The sequence below is a fragment of the Rhipicephalus microplus genome, chromosome 4 (assembly GCF_043290135.1).
Source record: "Rhipicephalus microplus isolate Deutch F79 chromosome 4, USDA_Rmic, whole genome shotgun sequence".
Lineage (NCBI taxonomy): Eukaryota > Metazoa > Arthropoda > Arachnida > Ixodida > Ixodidae > Rhipicephalus > Rhipicephalus microplus.
The window spans coordinates 110,013,851-110,038,934 of NC_134703.1; the positions used below are offsets into that span (position 1 = coordinate 110,013,851).

Consider the following 25,084-nt stretch of genomic DNA (forward strand, 5'->3'; position numbering starts at 1 on the left):
CCCGGTGACCGACTATCGGCGGACGCGCTTTTTTCTGGACTTGCTGTCAGTGGGCTCGTCTGCAGGAGGTTGCCCTGTACCTACGGACACCACTCGTATAGGCAAGTTTGTCCCCGTTTTTGGAGTTTCCGAGATTTTCCTATCAACCCCGCGGTGGCAAGGCTAGGCCTATCTCCTAGGCCAAGCCTGGCCTGGGCCGCGTCGCCCGGCGTCTGACTTGCGCCCGGTGACCGTGGGTCTTGTTGGGCTGAAGATGGAGTACTACGTCGAAGGGGAGACTATAACACCCGAAGATTTTGAAGCGGGAGAGTGGGCTCCAGTGCTAAAGGCACAGGACCGATTTAAGAAGACTCGGCATGGCGACAAAGCCAAGAGTAAGCCTTGCGAGACGCAGGCCGGCAGCGACGGGCGCAAGACGCACGGAGCGCAGCAAGTCAAGCGGGGGAAAGCGCCGGTATGGAAGAAACGCGGACCGTTTCTCAAGTTGCCAGCTACGGATTTCAAGATTGTGTACAGGCCCCAGAACTGGGACTTGGGTGTTGTGACAGCGAGAGAACTCGGATGTGCACTGAGAGCAGCAGCGCGTCTAACGAGTGCGATTGCCGCGGAAGAAGACATTGTGCGGGTTAATGGCACAAACAACACGTTGACGGTGAGCACACCGTGCATAAATCGCAGTGGGGCATATGCGACTGTGAAGACGCTCAAGCTGGGTGATCGTGACCTGCCGGTTTCGGCGTTCGTGGCGCCGTTGGAGAACTCCGTGCGGGGAGTGATTTATAATGCTTATGATGGATGCCCAGTGGAAGAAGTTCGGGCGGGATTCCTGAAGAAGAATGAAGGCATAGACATTCTGGACGCGAGACCTCTGGGAAAGTCAAAGGCGATTCAGATTACGTTCGGGGGAAAACGCATACCCCGGCAGATTACTTACTGGAACTGTCTGTACGCTGTGATCCCGTACAGAAATTTAGTCGACACCTGCTACAACTGCAGACGAGTTGGACATCGAGCGGACGTTTGCTATCGTCCGAAGAGCAACCTATGTCACCGTTGCGGGAAGGACCATCCTGCCCCGCCAGAAGGAGAGCCACCTACGTGCACGCCGGTCTGCATCGTGTGCCATGGTGCGCATCACACAGGGAGCCGGAACTGCAAGTTTCGCCTGGCTCGCAAGCCACCGACAGGCCGGCAGCAGAGCATCGAAAGAGAGAGCGAAGCTGGCAACGATAAGCGTTCCTCGAGGGCCACGGAGCGGTCACCGAGGGGTAAAGAAGGCAGAAGCAAAAGCAGGGACCGGTCGAGTTCCTTCCCGCCATTGCCAGGGCGCGGGGGCAGCCAAGATGGTAAACGAGCATCCAGTACCAACAGCTGCGCACGCGACACCAACAAAAAGGTGAGCTTGTCAGGCACGGCCTCCCAGAACGAAACCGCTCGAGAGAGGGAGTTAGCAGCGCTGGTTCAGCGACAGGGAGACTTGATTAAAAGAATGGAAAACAGAATTGCAGAGATGGAACGCGCACTTAGAAACGACCAACGGCAGGGGACACAGGCACCAGCAGTGCAAGGCCTACAGAAAGCGACGCAAGAGGCGTCTGCTCGCGTACAGGAGAGTGCAGCTATGGAAGTGGAGAATCGGGGGACAGTGAAGAGACCACTGCCGGGGGATGAGGTAGCTAACGCAAAACGATTAGCCGAAACGTCACCAGTAGACATGCCACAGCCTGTTTTTAAGGTCATTAGTCTTAAATCGGATGTAACAACACTTGCGGATAAAGTAGGCAAACTAGGGAAAAGACAGGATAGGTTGGAGGCTCGAGTCGAAAAGATCGAAGCCAGATTAGACACAATAGAGGAGCGTCTCGGCATGCTCTCCACTGAATTTAAGGATTCCCAAACCCAGGTCATGGGCATGTTTCAGCAGCTTCATACTCTATTGGAGGCAAGACTGCCTCCCGTGGGTGGCCAAGTGCCATTAGTCAACCTGGTGCCTCATCATGGCGCCTCGCCAGCAAATTGAGGTTTGGCAGTGGAACTGCAGGGGCTTTCGTCAAAAGCGGGGTAACCTGCAGTTGCACGTACAAAATCTGGACAGTAAACCAGACATAATAGCCTTACAGGAGGCTAGTGGTTCCGTAAAATTACCTGGATTTAAGGCATTTACAGCGCCAGGAACTGATTCAAGGGGCGTATCACGCATCTTCACAGCCGTGCTAGTCCATCGCAACATCACTGCCATTCAGCATTCCGTAGATAGCAGCAGGGAAGACTATGTCTTGCTTGAGATTTTGCCTAAACTAAAGTATGAGAAGAGTCTGTTTTTACTTAATGTGTATAGTTCTCCAAAAGATAAAGGATTGGGCTTGCCACAACTCCTGATTCAAACTCAACGGTTAGCAGCTCGCGCTCCGCTTATAGTGGTAGGAGATTTCAATGCGCCTCACCCGGAGTGGGGTTATATTCGAGCCAGCCCAAAGGGCAATCGGCTTTGGCAAGTTGCCCGGGATCTGCGCTGGACGCTGTTAAACAATCCGCAAGATCATACGAGGATAGGCAACAGCGTAAGCATGGATACCTCCCCAGACCTTACGTTTTTTAGAGGCATCAGTAAGGCAAAGTGGATTAACACGGGACAAGCGCTAGGAAGTGATCACTATATCCTTTCCACGACGTTTAGCGCTGCGAAGCATAAAGACAAAGTGAGGGGGCATAGAATTACAGATTGGGACAGATTTAGGAAAAACAGAGCAGACACGGTAAACGGGAAAATTAATGACCTAGATGCATGGGTACAGGCGCTCAAGGAGGATGTAAGTAATACCACGGTAGAAGTGCCAGTCGAGCAGGAGGAGTTTACCGCTGACTCGAGACTATTACACATGTGGGAAGCGCACGCGAGTCTCTTGAGAAGGTGGAAGAAGCAAAAACATAATGGCGTCCTTCGCAGAAGGACTGCCAAGTTAGAACGCAAAATCGAAAATTATACAATTGAGTTGCAAGCCAAGCAGTGGGGCCAGATTTGTGATCGCATGAATGGACAGTTTGGATGCAAAAAGACATGGCAGCTGTTAAGGCATCTTTTGGATCCGGCAGCAACAAAATCGGCGCAACGGGGGCAAATGACTCGGTTAATGCATCAATATGAAGGCACAATTGGAGAGTTTATACAGGAACTCCGGAATCGGTACATAACTGATGGAGTAGACGGTTTCTTACCACACTACTCGGGGGTGGAAAACTCAGACCTAGATGAAGAGTTCACAATTGCGGAGGTGGAGTTTGCCATGGGGCAGCTGCGTACTACGTCTGCCGCAGGTCCGGATGGAGTTACTAATAAAATGCTGAGAAACCTAGATTTCAAATCGGTCGGGGCGATCACTGACTTGATAAATGAGTATTGGGTGGCTGGGGAGATCCCAGCACAATGGAAGCATGCTAGGATTATATTTATTCCGAAGCCAGGCAAGAAACTCTGCTTGGAAAACCTGCGCCCCATATCGCTGACATCATGCGTGGGCAAATTGATGGAGCACGTGGTTCTCAACAGGCTTCAGAATTATGCAGAGGACAAGGCCATCTTTCCCCCAACTATGATAGGTTTCAGGGCCAATTTGTCCACACAGGATGTCATGATACAGTTAAAACATGATGTAGTCAATCCCGGGCACGGCACGGGCACCAAAGCTGTATTGGCGCTTGACCTGAATAAAGCTTTCGACAATGTTTCGCATGAGGCAATATTGAATAACCTATCGGAAATTGGCCCAGGGGTCAGGACATTTCGCTACATCAGATCATTCTTGGAGGGCCGAACCGCAGAAATTTCAATAGGAGATATCAAATCGGACTCATTCGCGTTGGGAGGCAAAGGGACGCCGCAGGGTTCAGTTTTGTCACCGTTCCTGTTTAACATCGCCTTAATTAAAATACCGCCGAGGTTGGAGGAGATACCGGGACTCAAACACACATTTTATGCAGATGATATTACTCTATGGGTAACCAGGGGTAGTGACGCGCATCTGGAAGAAACACTGCAACAGGCAGTTAATATTGTCGAAGAGTTGGCAGGGGAGGCGGGACTTTCATGCTCTCAGCCAAAGTCCGAGCTCTTTGTGGTTCGGGACAAACCCAGAGGGCTACATGCAAAACACTATATTCCGCCACCGCCGTTAGAGGTAAAGGTAGGGGGTAGGCCGGTAGCTGAAGCTCAAACGATTAGAATTCTTGGCCTATATCTGCAAACTAACAGGAAGAATAGGGTGGCCCTTGAAAAACTTAAGACCACGGTTAATGCTACTGTCAGGTTAATCAGAAGAATCGCTAACCGTAAGAGAGGGGTTAAAGAAAAAGAACTCTGTAAGCTGGTACAGGCGTTTGTGCTCAGCAGGATTACTTACGCGACACCTTATATGAAGTTGGATGCCGCAGAAAAAGGTAAGGTCGAGGCTATGATCCGGCAAGCTTACAAGGCAGCGCTTGGGTTGCCTAACAACGCGCCTACAGAAAGGCTGTTAAAACTAGGGGTACACAACACCCTGGATGAATTATGGGAGGCGCATCTGGTGATGCAGCACGCTAGGCTTTCGACAACCAAAGCGGGCAGGATTATATTGGAAAGGATTGGCATTGGAGCAGAGGCTCCCACTGGGAACACTAAAATTCAGGTGCGGCGAGAGTTACATAAGGCCCTGTACATAAAACCTTTGCCCAAAAATATGCATCCGATTCACCATACGCAGCGCAGGCAGGCAAGAGCCAGAGCTTTACACGTTGAATATGGCGAGTACAAAGCGGCAGTCTATACAGATGTTGCGGAATATAAGGACAAAGACGCTTTTGTGATTGTGGTGGTGGACAGGCGGGGGCGCTTGATCGCTTCTGGATCGGTCAAAACCCGCTCCTCGGAAACTGCAGAGGAAGCGGCAATAGCGCTAGCTATAACTAATTCGCAGTCAGATTTGATTTTCAGTGATTCAAAGACAGCCATCCGAAATCTGGCGAGGGGCAGAATATCGGCGACCGCCGCACGATTTCTGCATGGGGCCACGGGACGAGAAATGAGAGAAATAGAAATTGTCTGGGTACCAGCACACTCTGGGAACCCTGGGAACGAGGCGGCTCACCTGAATGCTCGAGGTTTCGTCAGCCGGGTAGGTGAGCCGCCAGTTCCGGGGAGGTCCGCGAGAGATGGGCTGGTGTCCTTTCATGACATAACGAATCATTATAAACTAGAGCGGAGGTTTTATCCGCCCCCGCACAAGCGGTTGACTAAGGCGCAGGAATGCGTCTGGAGAAAACTGCAGACGCGATCTTTTCCCAACCCTTACGTGTTGAACAAAATGTACCCGGAGGAGATTAAGCCGCAATGCAAATGGTGTCAGGCTGTGGCAACATATGATCACATACTTTGGGAATGTAGCATAGTGCCGCCGCCGGTGGATATTATGCGTGATCCCTCTCTTGAGCACTGGGAGGCCGTGTTGACCAGCTCAGACCCAGTCGTCCAGTTAAGGGTCGTGGAGTGGGCCACACAGGTCGCCGCCAACCTTGGGTTGATGGCCATCTAACACGGAATCATCCTCAGTTGCTTTCTGACGAAATAAAGTTTTTCCATCCATCCATCCATGCAGATGTCGAACGCGGTGTGTAGAGGAGGAAGGGTGCACAGATGGTGGAGGAGTGAAGCGCGCGCGGTGTGTAGAGGAGGAAGGGATGCACAGATGGTGGAAGAGTGGGCGACGGCGCGACGGCGCATGCGCGCGCGTCAGCTGTCGAATGTTCGAGAAGCGGTGTGGACGGCGCGGACGACGCGGACGGCGCACTACAAGGCGCGAGTATAAGATGCTCCGCATCTAAATGTTTCAGGCGTCCGTGAGTGAGCGACATGTGCTAGCCATTCGCAGTTTCGAAACCAAGTTATAATCCTTATGAGATGCAGGCAAATTTCTCAGAAAAAATACTCTAAAGAAGCAAGAAAACCAGTTTTGCTCGACCTGACACGAATCACTTTTAATTAGACCGGTACGTTTTAAGCGAGATCCTGCAAAGAGCATTGGCAATAAGAAACCTTCGATAACATTAGTACTTCGTAATTGACAACCCTGAAAATGAAAAAAAAGTGTGTTACTATATTCGGTGACTTCTGACTTGCCACGTATATGACTTCATTCAAAGAGACACGTTAACAATATATTGTATCCCATGACTCCCGGGAAAGAGTACGATGATCTCCAAAAAGAGTTTCCGTGTCTCCTTAGCGAGAGTTTTACTCGTGGCAAGTTGAAACTAACAAAAAAGGGTCGAAGGACTCTTCCTTTATTTAGTGGCATACCGTCTCCGTAAGCATGATCTACAAGTTGTAATCTCAAGTGTGGCGCCTCTAAAGTTCACCTCTCAATAAGCGCAGCATGCTGAAATAGTAAAATGTTGAAGTGTTCTCTTCTTCATTCGTTTCTCTCCTGCCGTGATGGTATAGCGGTTGTGGTACTCCGCTGCTGACCTGTAGGCCACGAAATCAAATCCCGGCCATGAAAGCCACATTTGCGATGCATGCGTGAATGGTTGAGGCCCATGTGCCCTAATTTGGGCGCACGTTTAACCCCAGGTAATTGAAGTTTCCGATTCCTCCACTACGGCGTCTCTTATAATGACGTCCGCATCTTGAGACGCTGAGCCCAAGATATTATGGTAATTATTAGGTCATTCAGCCGTTGTACATCAAACACATTCACGGACAATGCCGGAATAAATTATGTCTACCCACGGGTGCATTCAGCACCTCACTAAGGGACGATCAGTCACTTGAAGAAACACCGGAGGGAAAGAGATCCTACTTTTTTGTTTCTAGTCACAATAAATCCCCGTCATAGCATAAATACTTATGATCTGGGCTCACGGTGGTTGCACTCAACTGTTCTGATTGGTGATAGGAGGTGGATAACAAGCATGAAGAGAGAGAGGGGGGCGTTGATGACACAAGCTTTGAGGGAGGAGGCGATCGTCCCCACCGCCCCCCTCTGGTTCGGCCACTGCGAGTATACCTTCGTTGTTCCTTGAGAGAGCGAATCGAGGACCCACCTGATGCAGCAGTTGCTCTTTGACGGCAAGCTCGTCCTTGGTGCAAAAGCGCTGCAGGCTTGCGAGGTCTCCCTTTATGTACTGGTCCAACATGAGGATGGTGCGCTCTCGGCACCGGCGAGAGCTGATTTTGAGCACGCTATCCAGGTTGCGCGATATCGCCGCCCAAGCTGTAGTTGGTGGAGTGTCCTTGAACGGGTTGAGGCTCACGACCTGCTCGGCAACGAATCGATCATCTCGTTCACCGCTTCGACATCACAGTGCAGCGCTGCGTGGTGGATTCTTCGCTTTCCAATTACGTTGGTATGATTTCAGATTTACAGGTGCAGTTTAATAGGAGGCGGAGTGCAAACGACACTCGGCGCTCCACGATTGCGGTGCATGCTAAAGAACCCGAGCTGGACAAAATACATTATGGATTCTAACAGCATCTTTGATGGATCCCTGTGTTGCCTCGGGATTTTGAAAACCATAGTCGGAGCTACTTCAACAGAATGATCTAGCACTGGTCCATTCACTGTTGTCATAATCAAAGAACACAAAATTACGCCATTTGATACCATTCGACACAACACGAAACATGTATGAATTTGGGTGTGTGTTGCATCGCATTCAGGAGGCAAGCGTACCGACGGAACAGTTTTATGAAATAAAGCGAATAAAGAAAAAAATTCTGCCACCCCCTCTCCACACACACGTCTGCAGACTGTCCTGTCACGGTTGCTTCTGAATAACGTTTTCTACCGCATGCTACAGAAACACCAGGTCACATGGTTCCAAGTGTATACAGACGATCGACCCCATTCGAGCAACACCAGCTGGATCATACATTACGCTAGGCGATGAAAACGCCTTCGTAGTTACTTTATACTCCGCATACTGGAAGGTATATGTGCGCGGCAGGTGATCATATTGTTTTACGTATTCACAAAGCAGTTAGCGAAAGCCACCAGTAAAACGACTGAAATGCGTAACTTCCCATTTTATTCACGCAACATTTAGTTGCGAAACCCTTAATTAATGAGTGTAAAGCGCAAATTTGTTTCTTTATATATGCCGCTTTCCTTCCAGACTAACCATACTGTCTTTTTTCACTGTAACAACGGCATAATGCAACAGAACAGACATTAAGCCAAGGAAGTAGCTGCAACTTCGCAAGAGAAAACAGGTTAATTATTCCAAGGCAGTTTCTTGCCCCGTTGTATGGAGAAATAAAAATAGGCTGTGTATTTATAAAATTGCACAACTTACATTTTCGACAATAGCAACTGCGAAATTGAGTTAACAGCAGTTAACCAAAACAATGAATGCGTTCGTTATAGACGAGCGTTAATGCTTGTGTAGATAGAGAGGAAGTTGTGGTTAGTGCTCACCTCCTGGAGAAGTTGGATGTCCTGCTGGCCCGAGAACCGCAGTGGCCGTTTGCGTTTGTCTGCTGGCTCGTCACCGCTGCATACAGAAAGATACACGTGAGCACAGCTCATTTAGGGGACGCTCAGTTAGCCACAGATGTATCTTATAGAGGCTAAAACAGACACCAGAATAAATATGTAAAGTCCTGTTCAGTCCTGCATGAAAATGGGGCAATTCGTACTTTCGAGCGAATGTACAAAAAGAAACCTCATAACGTTGCTATCTGATCGTTTGCAGGAAAATGACGGCGCACTAATCTTTTGTGCTGCTCTAAGTAAAAACCCTTTACAAAAATAAATTAGTTTTAGGAACGTTTGTCTCGAACCTACTTTTTTGGTAATAAACATAAAAGTTTTTAATGTAGTCATTTGCGGGTACTAAGGAGCATGAATATCACTCAGAATGTGAACCCAGTGGGCACACTTGCGCATAGTACGGAAGAAAATTAATGACCATAAATAATGGTTCAGGTCAGACCTTTATTGGGCGTCGAGAAAGTGAGAGAGTTATTACTAATGTAGATAGCCCAATTTACGTCATTTTTTTTCCGCAGAGTTTACAGCATCACCGAAATACTAAAAATAGAAGCTCTTCTGACACTGTCATCCACACGATTACATTTCATTTGATCTTAAAGTTACTTCCAAATTTTAGCAGCGAAGGTATTAGGCAAATCCGTTTTTGTTGATACCGTACAAAAAAATTCTTTATGATCATCATGAATGTCTGCGCCACAGAAACTAGGTAGATCTCACGCGCCATTGGTCGACTAAAAATGTAGAAGGCAACGGTTAGTCCGACAAACACGTATGCACCACAGAAATTTGTGTGGCCTATCAGAGAGCTATCGTCATCATAAAGAGGCATGCACCGCAGAAAGTGTACATCCTACTGCACAAAACTTTCTCTAAAAACGTGATAGACACTTAGTAGCTCTATACTCAGAAACGCTGAAAACACACAAAGTGTAATTTTAACACGCGAGCGTTAAGAAAAACCTCACATTGGCAGCGCTGCCTGGCAATCAATCAACAACAGAGGCACACAAGATCACAGAACTCCTTATCAAAGAGGCCATAATGTTCGTGAAACGTCAATTGTGGTCGCAGTGCTGGTGTATGTAGTTTTATAAAGTTTGCGCATGTGCTGCTTTGATACAGCCGTCACGCCGGGTTAACGTCAATTGTGGTTAGTTGCCATGCGCTGATGTTGATTTGAGCAGCAGTGTTCAGGGCAACCATCCTCGTCAGCACCAGCACTTCATATCAGCTTATCGTTTCTGGTGTTGCTGATGATCATGTTACTGTTGGCATCGTTGCACAAGTGCAAACAACTGCCTATTTGAACATCTGCAACTGCTCTACAAATGTCTGCGCGTGCCACAATTTTACATATAAATGGCGTCGTTTATAACGTGTTACAGCAATATCACCTTCCCTCCGCAGGCTTCGCATACCGTCAATTCCCAAGAAACGTTTGATCTGCCGAATATTTTTTTTTTGTTTTGCTGGAGCCTGTTTGAGGATTGCTGATATAAGCCCTTTTTTTCCCTTGTATTCTGCATGCGCGTGGTCGGAAGCACAAAGGAACACAAGGTTATGCGTACGGGAGTGGCCCAGCACTAAAACTAACAATCGACCAGCGTCACCGACAGTGGACCAACCACTCAGAGCTGTGTCGAGCCTCCTGGTCAATTGACCACAGAATATATTTATCAAAATGCAACAGCACTGCCAGGACACGTTACCCGGTGGGCGTCAGGTGGGTTTAGAAGCGTACCGCACGCTCGTATCACACCATCTTTAGTCCATCCATGGAAGGCAGCACCATGGACGAACGCACCCGGTGAAGAAGCATAGCTCACGTTATAGTAGTTGAGACGCGAGCCTTGTCCTGGCATGCGTCACGACCGGTAGTAGGGAACGACGCGTGCACGCGTGGTCCTCGACCATCTTATAGCTGGATGTCTGCAACAACTCTGTGAAGGCAGCCTACCATTGTACAGAGCAGGCTGCGTCCACCAAGCTGTTGCGGACGCCCAAATGATGCAAGTATATGCATGGGTTACAACCGGAACGCTCCCGTCACGTCCTTCAAGCCGGCTTGCGCTACAGCGACACAACCAGTTACAACCGCTGGATACGTAACACATTCCACAAGCACAAGACACTACTTCCCTTCATAACCAACACCGGTGTAACAGTGCGCACATTTATTACACATACATACACACACACAAACACACACACACACACATATATATATATATATATATATATATATATATATTGTCATGAACTAAACAAACAAGATTCAACACCTGACCCGTTCCTGAGCCAGCTGTTATTCCATATCTTATTTCTCCTGCACCTCGCTCTCCAAGCATGCGCGTCTGTGCCAGAGTGCCAGTTTCGGTCTTCGTCATCACATACGTCGCAGTAAAAAAACGCCGATTTCGAATAACGTACGCCAACTGGGCACGCAGCCGGCGCTGCCACTCCGCACGCGTCAAAACGCTAACCGTCAATAGCGTTCGTGCGGTTTGCTCACACACACACACAAAAAAAAGAAATCATCACCCAAGCCCCCCGTACAAGTGAGCTGGAAAATGCGGCCCCGGGGTTTAGTAGTGAATTCAACCCGACATGTCACTGAAGCCTTTCACTATTACTGGTTGCTTGTTCGAGCTTTTTAATCAGGGTAGACACACGTTTGGCGTGTGTTTACGAGATTCCCCATAGCCAGCTATTTATTAAACTTCACTGTTTAAGTTTTCTTGAAAACTGATTGGTATGCTTGATGAAAGTTGGCTTGGAATGTTACAAAATATCAAAAACGGATTCTATTGTTGGAACTTACACAGTGTTTATTTGACATGCCGCATGCTGTGCTTCGCATAATCATGGTGCTGGAGGAGTCTAATGAACGGTTAAATGCGTTTCGCTATGCGTTAATCACAGTGGTTGTTCTCGAATCACAGGCGGTCACAGACGTCGAAAACAAAGCCCAAGTACCGCGGGAGAAACTCCCGTGGAAAGCGGCCGTTTGCCCCGGCGAACGCGCTCTCTTCATCCTCACTGTAGCACCGCAATGCCACATGTTTGGCGTAGGCACTATTAGGTGCTTTATAAATACGAAGCATTTCATAGTGAACGGCGGCAACTTTGAGCATATCTATCTATCTATCTATCTATCTGTCCGTCTGTCCGTCCGTCCGTCCGTCCGTCTGTCTGTCTGTCTGTCTGTCTTTGACTAGCCATAACATGAACATCATGGCATGTATGCCATGAATGTCATGATTTACATTTTATGGTCCTGCATCTCTTGCGGTGCTTTCATTCACATGGCATGTTGCAAAACTGGTATGGTATAACATTATTGCATGGCGAACACAAGCGACAGACCCTAACGTGAAAATATTGACATGCGTGTCATGTAACAAAATGGCTACATGCCACGCTCATGATGCGGTGGCGGCCATTTCGCTAGCTTCACTTATACTAATTTTTGTATTACGAGACGTGAATGGAGTATGAGACTGGTGAAAACATGATAAACATGAGATGCGTGTCATGTAACAACATGAGTACAAGCTACGCTCATGATGCGCTCGCGGCCGTTTCGCTAGCATCACATGTACCAAACTCGGTATTACGCGACGCGAACGGACGATAGGTAAGTGACACGTCCAAACAAGACAATCACGACATGTGTGTCATGAAACAACATGACTGCATGTCACACTCGTGACATGCTCGCGGCGGTTTTGCTAGCTTAATCATATCATACCAAATTTGGTATTACGTAACGTCAATGAATGACGAAGGTATGTGACTGGTGCAAACATGATAATCATGAGATGCGTGTCATGTGAGAAGTTGACTACATGCCAAAGTCAAGGCCCCACTGCCAAAGTCAAGGCGTACACAGTCGCAGGAGTCCGAGGACAGGGCACCACTCGGCGAGAGCTCTTGTCAGCGTCAGGAGATGGCGTAAGGAGAGCCCAGTCGGCTAGAGCTGTGCTGTCGTCGGAGATCGCGGGGGCACAACCGTTCAGCACGAAATCTAGGGATCGAGTCGAAATATATGACTGGTGCAAACATGATAATCCTTACACACGTGTCATGTAAGAACATGACAACATACCACGCTCTTAGCATGCTTGCGGCCGTTTCGCTAGCTCCAAATATACTAAATTTGGTATCACGTGACTTTAATAGCTGAAGGTAAATGACACATCTAAACATGATAATCATGGCATGGAAGTAAGGTACCGCATCATTTACCTCTACCTCGTAACGTTGTGCTGATTTTAAAGTGACATATCAGCATTTCTCATTCGTGCTTTGCATATTATCGATTACCACTGTACGGGGAATCCGCCGTTTTTTTTTGCCTTCTTGAGTTACTAAACGCATTCATTGTTTGGCGCGGCGTTGTTGCAAGCGTTTGACATCGCGAGCTAACTTGGCGGCGTAGTTTACAGGATCCGTCCGCCTTCGGCGCTTGCATTCACGTTCGCGATTTAGCGCGGCTTCGAAAGCTGCAGGATCACCGGTACTCAGTTCCCGCCGGTACACCGTCTCTGGGGCCTGTTTTTATGCCCGAACTGCAACATCGGTCTAGCAAATGCGAGCTCTCGTGTTCTCACTGTCGGTGCTCTTCAAGAGTTGTTCATGGCTTACCGATGTGGAAGGTTTTGGTAGAAACTGATGCGCGTGCGCGGCACCCCGGCTGTGACGTCACTCAAAACGCAGCCAATGGCGCATGTTCTTGGGTACGATGGTGCGATCGACGTAATTGACAACACAGCCAATATAGATCACTCGTGACACCGATGCCGAAAAGATTTTAGTTTTTCCTAACCATATACAGCTTTCGCTGTAAAATCCGAATTAGCGTGCGGCCCGCAAGACCCACAAAGCCTCCTTTTAGTGACTCAAGCGTACGTCAGCGACTGCGGGGGACCAACGCTATACGAAAGCTCACATGGCGCCCATACTCCAACGCTATACACCAGGTCACTTCACGTACGCTGTTTGAAAACTCCCTATATTTGCCGTTTGGAGTAGTTTAGAGCCCCGCCGCGGTGGTCTAGTGGCTAAGGTACTCGGCTGCTGACCCGCAGGTCGCGGGTTCGATTCCCGGCTGCGGCGGCTGCATTTCCGATGGAGGCGGAAATGTTGTAGGCCCGTGTACTCAGATTTGGGTGCACGTTAAAGAACCCCAGGTGGTCAAAATTTCCGGAGCCCTCCACTACGGCGTCTCTCATAATCAGAAGTGGTTTTGGGACGTTAAACCCCACAAATCAATCAATGGAGTAGTTTAGAAGGCTTAGCGGAATAGCGAGATAGATATGCCCATGCACAATACGCCAAACGGGGCGTAACGTTTACAGGTAGCATTAGACAGCTATAGTTTACGGTTAACGTGATAGCGGAGGTTAAGGGAACGACATTACCGTGCAGCAAACATTCATTGGGGACAGCGTCCTATAGTTTAGTGGGAAAGCGTTTACGTGGTTTACATGCCCCAGCTGAAACGGTGGCGCCACCTATTGGATGGGCAATGAGATAAAGTCAGTGAAAAAGAGAAGAAAACGAGATTGTTTGCCTATGCCACCACGCGAAGCATTGTTACAAGGTTACTAATAATAAAGACAAATGAATATGAACCACGCACCAAACGCGAAAAAATTATGTTGCCTATTTGTTTACATCGATATTGTAGTTAGGCCTAGACGCGTTCGACATAGTAAGCTATCTGAAAAACTACGCAAACTTATACGTAATACTCGGTCATCGAAGCTAACTGAAGGCAAGCGAAGCCACTTTAAGAAGTCGTTTGCTGCGAACAAGGTCAGTCTTTCAACTACGCAAAATCACTGCGAAGCGGGCGTCCGAGAGCGCCCCGATGCTTACGTACACAACGTACACTTACGCTATACCACGGTAACCTTAAATCTGTAAAAAACAGCGAGTACGGTAAGCGGTACGGGTAAGGTACGTATGTGCGCATACTCACTTCAATTTCGGTATCACGGTACGCCCGGTATACCTGTAAGACCGGTATACTCTGTCTGTTAACCGTGTTTGTGCGGTGAACGTTGTGAACGTGAAAGATGACGTCCGTTTTTCACGGCCGCTTCGAACTGAATTTAGAGTCGATGTGGACATATATAATATTTCTGTAGCAAATGACTGCGTAAAATGGGTTCGATTGCTTTCAGACGGTTTCGACAAACGAGAATCACGGATAACTTGCATCCCGGTGAAAGATAGCACAGCGTGATCAGCGGCACGTCATATCGAGATATTAGACAGTTATAGTTTAGCGTCAGCGTAATAGCATAGGTGAAGGGAATGGCGTTAGCATGCAGCAAACATTCGTTCTGGGCAGCATATTATAGTTTGCGGGGTAGTGTTTCCGTGCCCCAGCCGGGACGGTGGCGCCACCTATAACATGGTTAATAAGTTAAACAGTGAAAATGAAAAGAAAAAGAAAATGTTTCCTTCTGACACCGCGCGAAGCATTGTTAGAAGTTTATTTTATTGATAATAAAAAATAAAAAAATATGAACCACGCACCAAGCGCGAAAACATCTATGTTGCCGATTTGTTTACATCGATCTTGTAGTTAGGCCTACACGCGTTCGAAACGGGTAACTATCTCAAAAACTACGCCAACTTATTCTTAATACTCGATCATCGAAGCTAACTGAAGGCAAGCGAAGCCACTTTGAACAGTCGTTTACTGCGAACGAGGTGAATCTTTCAACAACTACGCCAAAATCACTTCTAAGCGGGCGTCCGAGAGCGCCCCCATGTTTATGTACACTTCGTACACCTACGCTACTTCGGTAACGTGAAATCTGAAAAATACCGCGCGTGCGAGAACTGGTAGAGGTGACGTACATATCTGCGCATGCGCACTTCTTTTCTAGTATCACGGTACACCCGGTAAGCCCGTTATATTTTAACTCTCTATTTAAGCTTTCTTCCGCTTTGCACTAAAGCTGGAAAATCTGCAGCTGCTAAAACTTTGGATAGACGAAGGCACCGCTCCTTGCTGCACGTGACGTCTCAAGGTGCCATGGCAAAATAGCGGTCACCGTCGGTGGGCGGCATTTCCCGCCGGTGACTGTTTTGCACTGAAATATTCTTTTACAGCCGACTTTTCATAGCTGTGTAGCCATAATAGACCCCGTTCTACAAGTTGTTCTTTAAAACCCCAACTGTTGGGTGAGCATGTCATGGCCGTTTTTTTTTCTGTAAGCGCCTCACGGGAGTTCGGGCCTTGTGTGACTGACATCAGCAGACGTTTTTTTTTTTTGCAAAAGGAATAGATTCGTGTTCTAGCTTCTTCGTCATCCTGGTTTAGCAGTATACAGCCTCACGAAATTTTCCAGAGAGCCAACAGCTTCTCTGTCCTGTACGTTGCAGACAACTTCGTCATCGCGAATATCGAAGGCTTTTGACGTGTAACGTTAGAGCCTCTATTTGAAACTGCGTCTTCGCTTTGCTCTGGCTGGGATATATGCCTGACTAATATTACATTCGACTCGAGGCTAGTGCGGTGTCATATTTAATGATACGACAATTAGAATTCGCTGCATCTTCTATGATGCTGTGAGCTCTACAAGCTGGAGCGTGCAACTCAATCAGCATACAGAAAACATTCCAGCAGAATCCGTGCAAGCGACAACCAACCAGTGGAAAGACAATCAGCGATCATGCAAACATGGGCTAAAGAGTAGAATTGTTCCTGAAATTCGCACTTTCTGTGACCTTACGCGCTGTCCAGCAGATCATTTTTGGTCTGCAGACACGATATATTTCAATGAATCACCTATAGCAAGTTTTCTGCTTCCCGCCTCTTAGCAGTGCTAATCGCAAACTGAGCGAGGCACGCACAATTCATCCTCGACTACCAAAAAGCTGATCAGATTGCGGACGAGCAGACAGTGCACCAGTCATGAACCTGAGCAAGTTAGTGGCAGCTGCACCCATTTTTTTTTAATTTCTGTGCAACACAACCAGTTAGAATCATTCAAACCTCGGCGCGGGTAGCGATAACGTACAGTCTTTTCAGTTCACATGACCTGAAGTGTATTGCCGTTCGTATTGTTCGTGTCGGACCACCTCATGGAACAGCGAACAGGTTTTCTTCGTCGAACTTAGCCGGCTTCAATAATTAATTAGCATGCATTGCTTGAAAACTGCACGAATGAACCTGAATGGACAGATTCGTGCGTCGTTAGAGAGATTCTCCTTTCTCGCCTGTTGTCTTCTTGCTGCTACTAATTCCAGTGAAGCTATAACAGCGCCAAGAATGAAGTTTTCAAAAAAAACACCTTTGGACGGATCGTTTGGTTACAACTATGCATTGCTGTTTCTCAGCCAACATGTGATGAATAACGAACCTGTAGGTCAGGGTACGCACTCTCACAGAGAGCGGCTTAAGCACAACAAGCGCGAAGGGCGCGTCTGTACGCTAAAGCCGCACCGTATTTTTGTTACTTCCTAAAAAGACTATTACGACGGCAACAAGCACCACAAAGAACGGCGACACCGCCCCCCTTGTTTTTTTCTCACCATCTCGTGTCTTGTGCTTTTTTTTCCCATTTAGCAGAAAAACATGCCTCACTGTTAAGTGCACTCATTCAATTTCTCCGATTTTTTTTTCTTTTATACCGCAAGGGATCCCGTCAACAGGTTCCCGTCACCTCCATGAACACATGGGGAGGCCACATCCGCCCACTCGCTAATTCGTGACGTCGCTATCCCATTATGCTCAATTCTCACTTATTTCTCCTCTGGTTGAATATCGCTTATGGACCACCTGATAGTAAACTCTGTGTAGTAGAGGCTCTTCTCGGCTAGCTTCGGATTGAAGTTGCTCGCTCGCGCATGCGTATATAGTAACATTTTTGCCCAACGTCAAGAGCCCTTCCTACAGAAGTTCCAAAATATAGCTAAATTGTAACGGAAGTGCCCACGGTTTTCAGTTTTGTAATTGCGACAGCCGATTCCCTTCTTGCCAAGCTACTAAAGTTCAACAGACCACGGCATTGCGGCTCCAAGAGATCGAAATTTCGTTATTTTATTGCAGAACGACCGTTCTTCGTGAATGATCATAGTTGGACTTAAACGTTACATCGCGATGCCCAAAGCGAGGAGCATACGAGAGCAATACGATTGAGAGTATCGCACTTATTCGTGAAAGTGGAGACCCCTCATGCACGTCCTTTGGATTTCTATGTAGGCTTCGCACGTCCTGCAGCGCACCCTTGCTTGAGGCACAATCATTTACAGGATGTTCAAGACAGTCTATAGCATTAAGCGGGAACAGCGTGACATGGAACGGGGGTACGCAAAGCTGCGCACATCTGTCAGAGCATGCCACCCGCGCTGCACTCGTGAGAAATTTCCGCCACACGTTCCTCTGCTGTGTTCTTGCCGCTACAAATAGTAGCACGCACACGTCATGCTACAAACGCGGCTAAATAGCTCCAGATATGCAGTATTCTACCGAAGGCACTGAAGATGGGTTGAAATGCAAAGCGACTAATTTGTTTTCCATTTGCCAACGACTTAAATTACACCACCAAGCAGCGCACGTTGGAGATGTCGTGTTCCTTCCTCTTCGAATGGGTCACGCGTATTACCATTCTTAGGCACTGGTTATGCGACAATATGCAACATGACAGCTACACACGACACCTCAAAAAGATCTACTCTACCCAACCGCCGCCACGGTCATCGTTCAAGCGCACATTCCCCAAGCGAAACGTTATCAACAACGTGGCCGTCTACTACTCACTTTTTTGGACATGCGGCTGCATCTGTCGCGCCGCTGCTCTTCTCCGTAGACGCCATGACCGACATGCGAGGCTTTGTGCTGTGTCCCGCTGCTCTAGGAACACGATTCAGGACTTCACTGGTTGAAGACAAACGCCGATGGAGCCGTCGTTCAGCGCGCGACACAGAATGGAACAACGCGTTCACGGTTTTCACGGGTTCGCCTTTTCAAAACGAGACGTCGTCATCACGTGATTAGTGACGTGGCGGATCTCAGACGGCGGCGGCAGCAGTGTGCGCGCGTGCCCGCGAAGGCCGCGTGCAACCGTGGCTGCTGGAAGCATTATCGCTTCTTGCAACGTCGAAGAATTCGCCGTGCGATCTCCGAAAAAAAAAGAATAGAAAAGATCGAAGCTGGTAGCCGCGTCGTCGTCCTCAACTTGGCCGACGCATTGAAACGATGCAGCAGCGCGTCCAGACAGATCAAGGTAAATGTACGAATTCGTGAAAGAGGACGACGTTTAAGTGCTTCGCTGCTTGTTTCTCGGTCACTGGCAGCAGCCCACAACGGGGTATTAGGAGGGAGTAGTTGCACAATGCAAATGAAAATTTGACACATCAAAAGTCATAGAGAGGTAGGAGTTATGCATGCAATTAGAGCCCGAATCGTTACCTAATTTCGTTTATGGGTCATTGTTGTTTGGGAGAATTTTTCTCTATCACCGTTGCTTGCTTCGACGATTTCCTCTAGTCTTCGTATTCTGGAGTGTAAATTTTGGCGTAATATTTCGGGTGCCGAGTTATGCAACAATAATATCGCTTCATTAAGAACTTATGATCTCGTCGCCTGATTTAAAGAAGTTTCATTAACGAAGAATTTGGCGACTACACATCATTCTCATGGTGGCCTTTACAAAAACGGCCTTTACAGTTAGTCTACGCAAAAAGCACACTCGTGCAACGCCATCCTTTGGCGTCGCGGGCATCTCGTGTTTTCATAATAATATTTGCTGACGAGTAACCTCACAAAACCACGCTATGATTTTGACAGACGCCATTGCTATTTGCGATCAGTTGGAGCAGAACATGCCAAAAATTGAAATGAATATTCTTATTAGAGACAATACAGGAAATACTGCTTGCAAACAAGGAGACAAGGGCAACACCCACGGAGCAGTCATTAATTAAAAACAGCACAAAAGAATGGCACATTTGGGCTTCACCGTAAGGCACCACATGTGTGTTTTCAGGTTTCAGCAGCTAGAGATGCAAAATTACAGCGACCATCGATGTATTCTTCTGCCCCCTTGCACCTTCACTACCCCACCCTTTATTTTTTCGTAAACATTCCTTTCATTTAAACAACAGCTTACTTTCTACTGCAAAAAGAGCCAGTTGGTGTTGCAAAATTTGCAAAACGGCCTGCCTGCAAGTTATTTTTTTTTTCGTTTTTCTAATAACCATCGTGCTTACTTTCACAAATTGGCAGGTCGGGGTGCAGGCAGAAGTGTTTTTCGGGGTGGGGGGGAGAGGATTTTTGGGAACTATAGGGGCCGGGAGGCAGCCATGGTTCAGTGCAATTTTGTGCTATGGAAACCATGGCAAACAAACTTCGCAGAAAGGGGGGAGAGGGCGCTGGCCCGGTGTGCCACGCTCTGGCTATCAAAACGCTCCCCACGCCCAGTGGGTCAAGAGGTTGTAGACCATATACGCCACGTATTCCCGCAAAGTGCTACAGCGCCTTACTTAAGACGGAACCAATAAAATAGACATGGGGCCGAGACAGCATCCCCAAGTCTGTTCCGTCCATTTTTGAGTGCCGTTTGTCCTCGTCTCGCAGGAAAACTTAAGCTTATGGATTCCCTGAAATTCTGTGATGTACAGGGGTATTTGGAGGAAAGAAAAGACAAGGAAGGCAAAAAAAAGGAACACGTGCCAGCTTGCTTCCTCGGTCCTTCCCAGTCGATTAGGTTTCGATCCTTTTGCCGAAAAGAAAGTTTGTCCACGTAGTTGTGAAGGCTCAGCGTGCATTCGTTATTAATAAATGTTTATCCTCTCTCTTCACGTAGTTGTTGTGGAAGCGGAAACCTTTTTTTTCTTTTGTAAAAATAAATAAATAAACTGCTACACTTTTTCAATGTCGTCAGAAAAGGCTGCTATCGGTAGTCGACGCCCCTGGGAACGCGCGAACATGACCTGGAATTTACGATTGCTTATTAAAAAATAAGTATAGAAGTCGCTTCTTGTTCTCTCTACAAGTGATTGTACACAAATTACTGCGCCATATACCGAAGATCCCTATCCGTTGGCCGATTTGGGCATCGTCAGCCGCATATATGTTTACAGCTGCCGCCCGCGGGATGCCTGCAAGCGCCAGCTCACGCACTCTTTCAATGTAAGCCATGCGTTCGAAGAAAGAAAGAAAGAAAAAACCTGGTTGTTATGACGTGCACTGACGACGGGTGTCATCTTCTTGCCCCTTTTTCATCGCCCTCTCTGCACAGCTTTCAGTGCCAATGTAGAGAGAAAGCGCTTATTCTTAGCTGTAGCAATGGAATATGCAAATCTCTGTAATTTCGCCACTTCTTGATGGGTTCTATAATCTTAGGTTGCAATAAATTTGTGAGGAAATACGGTATTTAGATAGGAATTTTCGGTGTTTAACGTCCCAAAAGTACGGCAATATTAAGGACGGATGGATGCGAAGCCCTTCATAAAACGAGGCAGCCGCATGTATTCTGTGGACAGAAGTGGGGCTTTCAAAATATAGTAATTTTTTGCAGTGTGCTAGGGTTTGCACCTATTCAAGTCACAATTATAAGAGCCGCTCCAGTAACTACGTACTAGCTGTCCCTTTGGCAGCCCCTCCTCTTGCTGGTTACTGGTCCGGAAGCTTTGGCTGTTTCACCTGATGTCCCGCACAATCGCACAGTCAGACGGCACCCCCCGCTCACCATGGGTCAGATAAGAAGGGGGTAGGGGCACGCGTAGTGGTTGAATCTTGACGGTTAAGAAGTGCTTGGCCAATGTTTTTAGACATCCTTGGCTTTCTTACTGTGGTAGGTTAACAAGAACCGAATGACACAGCGACCAACGCCGGCTACGCGTGAGAGGGGTTCGATAAAAAGAGACAGCTACATTGTAACAGAAGCTCTGGCAGGGACACGTGCCATCCGAACATTCCATGTGTTTGCGAAAAGATAGCAGTTTTGATATTGTGACTGATAGTTACCTATTTGCGAAGCTACTAATGATTCATGAGACCTCGACAAGATACAGCGCTCCAAGAAAACAGCATTTCGTTTTCATATTGCTGAGCGAGCTTTCGACATACACGATTCATCAAGGTCGATGCTTTAATACAGAAACGCTGGCTAAGGTGGAACAGTGGTTCTGGTGCTCGGCTGCTTAAACCAACTTTGTGGGTTCTAATCTGGCCGCTGCAGTCACATTTAGCTGGCAGCAAAATGCTAGAGGTGCGTGTACTGTACGATGCTCATGTTCGTTAAAGAAGTCAAGATAGTGAAAAGTTGCAAGCCCCTCACTGCGGTTTGTTGTATTCATTTTGTGCTTTTGGTGCCTAAGACTATACATATTACTATCACTTTCACAATAAATTTTCTGGCCAGAGGTACAATGGGGAAGTCGAGATACCGAAACCGAAGATGGTAGGCGAGAGTCGTGGTCCGTGGTTCGGCAGCGCTCTCTCGAATGAAGCACAACAGGCCATCACCGACAGCCAAGTCTACAACACTGAGCGAGAACAGCGGGGAATGTAGGAACGCTGAAAAGAACACGCCAAGTTCGCGCACATGCTTCACAGCGCCCACACACGCGCTGCACTTACCAGAAAATCGCAGCGTGCGTTCTTCTCAAGCAGAACGTGCATGTGATGCTGATAACGGTACGAAATCGCCCCCGGTGCCTCACAGCTTTGTATTATCATACCGAAGATGTGATAAAATTCAAGGCAAGAAAACAGGGACACGAAGATGCACGCACACAACAGGTCGCGTTGATTTCCCGTCAAATTGACGAAGCACACTGTCATTATTCGACCACGGCTTTACGGCAATATGCGACAGGAAGATAATGAGCGACGCCAATACAGATCCACTGTATCCAGCCGCTTCACTGGTCACCGTTCAAATGCGGAATCCGTAAGCGAGACGTTATGACTATCGTGGGAATCTACTACTCACTTTTTCTGACCAGCGGCTACCTCTGTCGTTCCGTTGCCCTTCTCTGTACTCGCCATGACTTTGGCACGAGATTCTATGCCATACGTCAGGATCCGTTTAAAAGTTCCACTGGTCGAAGACGAACGCCGGGGAACTACAGTCTACCGTGTTATGGCGAATGGAACAGCGTGTTCGTGGTACACAAGCTAACCACCTGGGTGCGAGACGTCGTCACGTGACCAGTGACGCAGGGGATTTTAGACGGCGAGGCCACTTCTGTGCACGGGCGCGCGCAAGGCCATGTGCAAGCGTGGCTGTTGGAAGCATCATCATTCGTCGCAACGTCGAAGGGTATCGCTGTGTTCTTCAAAAAAATAAACAAATAGAAAAGATTAAAGCTGACAGCCGTGGCACCATCTCTCACTTTGCGGAACCATTGAGATGATGCTTCAGTGCCTCCAGCAGATCAAGGTCAAGGTACGAGCGTGTCAAAGAGGACGAAGTTAACTTGCTGGCTTGCTTGTTTCCGCGGTTACTGACGCCTTCCCAATGCGGTGCTTTGCGAGAATTGTCGGTGGATATATAATGCGAACGAAAAGTTGAAACATGAAATTCAGAGCAAGATACTAATTCTTCACGGAACTGGGGACTTAAAAGTATCAAGAACAATTTTTGTAGGTGGGCCATTGTTGGCTTGAGGGGGGGGGGGCTATTCTTCGACGTTGCGTGTTTGGACGGTTACCGCTTGCCTTCATAGTGCAAAGCTTAGTGTAGCTCATCATGCGTAGGAAATTTCAATGATAAGATCGACCGATTAAGAACTGATGATCTCGCCTGCTAGAAGGAATAACTTTAATTACCAATAGGATCGATTTATTAGCATCCGAAGATCTCTTTGCCAAGTTCAATGAATAAGTGTACTTAAGAACGTGGTGTTTACAACCGATTCACATTGAGGCCTTAATAACGTAGCACACCTGTTTGCTTTGTGATTATAGAGTGGTTCGTAGTGCGAAATATTTGCACAGTAGTACAAATAGTATTTCGGTACAAAGGCATGTGCAAAGCAACACGCAAAGTGAATACCCGACCCACACCTCGAAACCTGTATAAGGCTATTAAGAAATAAAGAAAAACTAAGCGTTGCACAAGCGACGGTCCTTATGACTTGTGCCAACAGCGTGCATTATCGAGCAATGTCACGTTTAGGCATTGAAGACGTGGCGGTCACAAAGACTTGACACTGCTGTACACACAGGTGCTGGTCAGGTGAAGTAAAACGCGATAGGTGGTGGTAAAAACTTATTCATTCACTGGACGTTTTCTGTGGAGAAGCTGCGAGTAGTCGGAGGCTTTTGGTATGTGATTGGGGAGGGAGGGAGGGAGGAAGGAAGGGAGGGGGCTAAGTTTAGGGTTTTGCTTGCAGTAGTCCTCTGTAGGCTCGGATTATCAAACTCGGCTGATCTTCCAGGTTCTCGCTGGCCAGCACCAGTTCCTATCGCTCCGCTGTAAAATTCTGTATTGTTGCCAAGGCTGTAGTAACCTGACATTCTCACGTGACGTGGTACAAGGTAGCTTTATGTGAGCTCCACGTGCAGTGAGAAGAGTACCCAGATTAGGCAAATTTGGTAACGTACTGGTCTGAAGTTGCCTCGAGCTGACTGATTCCTCTTTATTTAGTGTTTGGTATGGTAGGTAATAAGCTTGCCTTAGTCCTCCGGCGGGTAGACTTGATCCAGCGCCCACTAACGGAGCACGCTAGTTTAACCTCACGTGTTTTTTTGATGTTCTGTTTTTTACATCTCTCTCCGTTCATCCCTCAATCCCCGTTCAGCCTATTGTATTACCGGTGTCCCACTGGCTCTTTTAATCAAAATCAGAGTGATCCGGACCAGTTTTCTTGACCGCGATCAACTTTATGACCCCTGCTACACGGCCCAAGCTAATCCGGCTCAAGCTTGGATCGGATAAAATGCCCCAGGTGGCATTTGCGTGCCGCAAGACATGCCACTGACAAAACTCTACGTACAGTATTTCTATTCGACCATTCCAGCGACTATAGACGGCGCAGTGGTAGGTCGAAATGGCGTGCGTGCATGTCAGCGAGAGTCCGCTAGGGGGCCAGACAAGGCTGGTGTGCCTCGCATGGACTGCGTATTCTATGAAGTTTTTGTTGAACCAAGACTGCTTTTTTGGTGCCAACAGTGGCCCCTCATGAACTTCAGCAAGTTGCCGACGCTGCTGGTGAGTGCCTCAAACCTCTTTGTTCTTGAGGAGATTTGCAAACTTCAACTCTTGCTGAGCGGGGGAACGCCACCTCGTCAGCCCTAACGCCACCGGTACCGGCGTCGGGCTCGCGCTTCGGCGCGTGTGCACAAGTTCATTCGGCAACGCAATGGCATACATGGTGAGTGGCACGGATGTACCTTCCACAGAATTTAACCCAGAAGAATGGAGTGTAGTCCTGAATGCCCGACAACGCTCACCTCGCCAGCAGTCAAAAGAAACTGAAGGAACGCAGTCAAGTAAAGCGGCGTCAGCTGCCGAAACGCCAGCACGCAAAACGGAATCACCGTCCAGCGTTTCCTTAAAGCTCGACCACACAGCTGTGGC

The 25,084-nt window shown here is 47.8% G+C and overlaps 1 protein-coding gene across 2 annotated transcripts in view; it reads right to left on the reverse strand.

The window, feature by feature from the left end:
- The window catches only part of LOC142813980 (uncharacterized), a 35,545-nt gene extending 12,909 nt beyond the window's left edge, over window positions 1–22,636 (reverse strand). The window contains exons 1-3 of one of the 2 annotated variants that reach the window (XM_075891946.1): window positions 22,493–22,636; window positions 8,451–8,526; window positions 7,078–7,290 (exon numbers count right to left, since the gene is read on the reverse strand). In XM_075891946.1, coding sequence (XP_075748061.1) covers window positions 7,078–7,290; window positions 8,451–8,526; window positions 22,493–22,548 — 345 coding nt within the window. In that variant the 5' untranslated portion in view covers window positions 22,549–22,636. Of the gene's footprint in view, window positions 1–7,077; window positions 7,291–8,450; window positions 8,527–18,312; window positions 18,549–22,492 lie in introns of those variants that run through there. The other variant, XM_075891945.1, reaches the window with a different exon arrangement.
- Between the last annotated feature and the right edge of the window lie 2,448 nt (window positions 22,637–25,084).